General features: G+C 49.7%; 1 protein-coding gene across 1 annotated transcript in view; it reads left to right on the forward strand.

The window, feature by feature from the left end:
- Positions 1-4535, forward strand: part of POLD3 (polymerase (DNA-directed), delta 3, accessory subunit) — a 37820-nt gene that overhangs the window by 20524 nt on the left and 12761 nt on the right. Inside the window, exons 9-10 of the mRNA XM_008940423.1 lie at positions 625-787; positions 2637-2749. Of these exons, the coding sequence (XP_008938671.1) occupies positions 625-787; positions 2637-2749 (276 nt within the window). The remainder of the gene's footprint in view (positions 1-624; positions 788-2636; positions 2750-4535) is intronic.

Here is a 4535-nt window from a genome sequence, read left to right on the forward strand (position 1 = left end):
TGCTCGGGGCTCTTGGCCAGCTCCTCACACCCAGCACCCCCAGGGCTGCTCTCCAGCCCTTCACCCCCAGCCTGGGCTGGGACTGGGGGTTGCCCCCACCCAGGTGCAGGACCTGACACTTGGCCTCGTTGAACCTCAGGAGGTTCACAGGGTTCCACTTCTCAGTCCTGGTTACGCAGGATGAAGGCTGCACCCACCTTTCCTCACTCTTCACCCATCCTAGTTCTCCTGTTTCTCAGCACTTTGGTGCTTGATCAAAACGCATGTAGAAGGGCTCCACTGTATAAAGATGGACACAAGAGGGACATCCAATCCTTCAGGTCCTGGTGGCTGTAGGAGCTTCTGCTGCTGCCTTGTGTCCCTTTCCTGTGGAGTTTGACTGCTGCAGCACACTCAGCTCGCAGTGAGCTTGGGCTGTGCCATCAGGAGCAGAACCAAATGGGTAAATCAGCTCAAAATTCCATGTAGGACAGAGCTTGGTCAGTGCAGATCACTTGATGCTTTCCCACATCATCCGTCGTCTGTGCTGTGCTCTGGTGCCTGGTGTTTTGGTTAGCCAGCTCCTTTGTAAGTTGTTCTCCCTGAGTGCCCAGCCTTGGTTCTTTTTTCATGGTTTATTCACAGATAAACTTAAAGTCAACTCGGTGCCTGAGCAGCCAAAGGAGGAGAAAGAAGTAGTCAAGCCCTCGGTTCCTGTAGCAGAACCAGAGTCATCCTCTAACAGTGTCGCAGAGAAACCTGGGAAGAAAGCAGAGTCTGTTAGAATTCAACAGAAGGACAAGAAAAGGTGGGTGATGCTGTTCAGGGTCCTTGTAATCTGTTGACCTGCTTGTTGGTGGCCTGTGTGGAGCTGTCTGGTCATACAGTGCTGGCTCACCTCCTGCTTAACTTGCATTAAACCTGGCTAAAATTTTTCTCTCCTAAAATTCTTTGATAATATTTCTTTTCCATTGAGTGCTGTAGGTGCCTCGGGACCATTTGTGCCATTGGGACTGGGAAGAGCCCTGATCCATGGGTGTCCTCAGGTGGGAGGGGGGTTGACTTTCCATGAGCCAGCCTCCCTCGGGGAGCAGACTTGGTGTAGACCCTGCAGGCAGTCTGGGGGGAGGCTGGCAGGAGCACCTGTCCTCCAGGGAGGGTGGGATCTTCCCAAGCTTATATGTACACAGCTTCCAGCACACAGAGTTCTGCTTGTTGATCCCCATACCTAATGCAGTGCTGCTTTCAGTGCCCCTGGTTTACTTTGGGCTGATGCTCCGAGCACATTTTAAGTTCAGCCCTTTGTGTTTAATCCAACCCAAACGGACAGAGACAAAAAAAAATCATCACAGGCTGATGGCTCTCTGGTGGCCTATGAGTAATTAATTGGTGGTCTCAACCCATTTCTAACTAAATAGGTGAGTGCACCACCCAGCCCACCATCGCAGCAGGTCCCAACTGGTCTTCTTATTGATGGTCTTAGTCAAAAAGCCAACTGCTTGTTGGCAGTGTGGGCTTGGGAAGGCCACTCAGGCTGTACCAGCTCCTTGAGGATACGTGGGCCTTTAGCCTCCAGGCTTGTTAGTCTGAAGTGTCTCGCCAACATGAGAAAGAAAGAAGCTATTTTATTTTTCCAGTAGTCTTTAAAAATGGCTCCAGGATTCTGAGACACTACCTCATAGTCAGTCAGTGGCAAGCAGTCTGTCAAAAGAGCTTCTGAGTGATGCTGTTGGGGACGTTAGTGTTTGGGAGCCTGAGGTATAGAGAGAAGATCAGAAGTGCCCTCTTGCCAGGTCACTCTGGCCAAGCTAGGTGAGGTACTGGGGAAAGCGCTGAACTGCAGAGGGGCTAAAGAAATCCTCCTTGTTTTGGAGAACTGCATTTGGGTAAGGATGGGACTTGAAAATGCTCATGTACCTATAGATGGATGTATAGGTGAGTATCCCAGAATCCCAGCATGGTGGGGCTGGAATGAACCTCTGGAGATCATCTCCTCCAACCCCCCTGCTCCAGCAGGCCACCCACAGCAGTGTGCCCAGGATCACATCCAGGTGGGTTTGGAATCTCTCCAGAGCAGGAGACTCCACAGCCTCTCTGGGCAGCCTGCTCCAGGCTCGGCCACCCTCACACCAAAGAAGTTTCTCCTCCTGCTCAGGTGGAACCTCCTGGGTTCCAGCTGGTGCCCATTGCCCCTTGTCCTGTCACTGGGCACCACTGACAAGAGTCTGGCCCCAGCCTCTTGCTGCCCAGGGCCCTTTAGTTCTTGCTCAGCCTTGATCAGATCCCCTCTGAGGCTTCTCTTCTGCAGCTCAGCAGCCCCAGGGCTCTCAGCCTGTCCTGGCACAGAGATGCTCCAGGCCCCTCAGCAGATTCGCAGCCTCCACTGGACTCTCTCCTGGTCTCTCTGGAACTTGTGAGACCAGTCCTGAACCCAGGACTCCTGAGGTGGCCTCACTTGGGAAGTGCAGGGGGGGCGGGAGAATCCCCCTTGACATGCTGGCCACACTCTTCTTTATGCACCCCAAGAGTATACTTCAGTGTATGTGACAGGTGTGTGTGATGTTCATGTTTTTAAGAGTTATTTGATTTCCTGGCCAAACGTGCCTGACTCTTGTGTGCACACACGAGGGTTAGCGTGTATTCATTCCTCTTTTCAGTAAAATGAAGAGGATGGACAAGTCAGATAACGAGGAGGAACGAGATCCTGAAAGCCAAAAGAAGAAGAGGAAGCGAATCAAACAACTCGAGTCTGACAGCAGTGATGAGGAAGGTAAAAAATACATAAACAACCAGGCTTGTAGGTCAGGGGCCTGGTTTCAACAATATTCCTGTCCAAGGCTGTTGGTCAACAACTGAGGGAACATTCTAGAGGACTAAAGACCGTGCAAATGGCCACAGCTTGTGCTTTGTGTTTGCCTTGTGCTGCGAGCCCTTGGGCGTACAGTTGAGATGCCTCAGTCATTCAGTCTTTGTTTTAGCTGAGCTCAGATCTGGCCGGCTCCTCACCAAGTGTGCTGCCAGTCACACTGACGTGTGGGAAGGAGGTTCTCAGATCTCCTGTGGAAGATTCCACGCCTTCCAGGGCTCTAGGGCTGGTCACAACCAGTTTATTTGATGAGTAAACACTTGCAAAGTGATCTCCTCACTCATGGGGTCATTTTTAGTGTCTTTCTTTATTCTGGCTGTTTATGGAAATGGTTTGGATGGCAGCGTTGAAAGCAAGACTTTCAACGGAAAAAAAACCAAAAACAAACAAACAAACAAAAAACAAAACAAAAAAAAACCAAAAAAAAACAAAAAACAAACAAACAAACAAAAAAAAAAAAAAAAAAAAAAAAAAAAAAAAACAAAAACAAAAACGAAACCAAACAAAAACCCACAAGCTCATGGAGAAACTGGAGGCAGAAGAGTTGAGCCATATCCGCCGCGACTCTGTGTCTCCTCGGTGGCTCTTGGCTTTGAGAGGAGCTGGGTGCCCAGAATGTTGTGAGATTCAGGCTTATAATGAGGAACAGCAAGGCTGGGTTCCAAAGAATTTGGATAATTGAGGTGACAAATGCCGTTCAATATAGATAACTGGAAAATAAATTTGGATCGAGCTAGGGAGCATGCGCTAAATGGAACAGTCGTCCAACGAGCTGATCAGGAGAGCAATTCGTGGATCGTTAGGGACAAATAATTGAAACCACCAGTTAGGCTCTGGTGAAAAAAGGTGAAACAGCAGGTAGGTTGAGGAGAAGATGAAGGTGGACTCCAGCAGCAGAGCTGAAGCTGTTTCCTTGTTTGGTGTAGCAAGCACATGAGAAACAACAACGGATTTAAGGGAATCGAGTTAGAAAGGTGAATACTGTTGGATATCTTTGCAGTCTCTGTGCTACCTTAGACCTATTTTCAAGGTTTCTCTTCTGCCAGGCATAATTTCAAGTGATCTCTGTCATAAGGCATCCATCACTTCTACTCAGACTATTCCACAGGATGATAAATCTCTCAAGAAGCTGCTCTTCAGGATCAGCCTTAATTTCATCACATTCCTGTGTGCAGCTCCTTGTTTAGCTATAAAAATAATATATAGACCCACACTCTTTGGTATTTATTTCTTTAAATGTTTGTGAGCTGTTAATCTGGTCTTTCCATTTCCTCATCACTCAGCTCACTGACAAGCTGTGTTGTTTAGCTCAGAGGAAGGAGGATTGAAATCAGCCCCTGGGAGCTGAAGAGTTGCTCTTTGCTGGGCAGGGCTGTGTGGAGCTTTCCACTGTTGTTTCAGTCTTCCTTGTGTGGCTGTTGAGTTAAGGACCCTCAGCCTCTTGGGTTCAGGGCAATGCTCTGAGTGTGCAGGAAGCCAAGAGGTGTCTGTGTCGCCCGTTTTCTTTCTCTGTTAGAGCTCTTTAAATCTCCTGAGTCTGAGGCTTGAGAGCAGCCCTTGGGGGAAGGCCCTGGGTGTGAGGAGCTGGCCAGGAGCCCCCGGCGGCCTGGGCTGCATCCCCAGCAGTGTGGGCAGCAGGGCAGGGAGGGGATCCTGCCCCTCTGCCCCGCTCTGGGGAGACCCCCCTGCA

Source organism: Merops nubicus, unplaced genomic scaffold (assembly GCF_000691845.1).
Source record: "Merops nubicus isolate BGI_N331 unplaced genomic scaffold, ASM69184v1 scaffold7125, whole genome shotgun sequence".
NCBI lineage: Eukaryota > Metazoa > Chordata > Aves > Coraciiformes > Meropidae > Merops > Merops nubicus.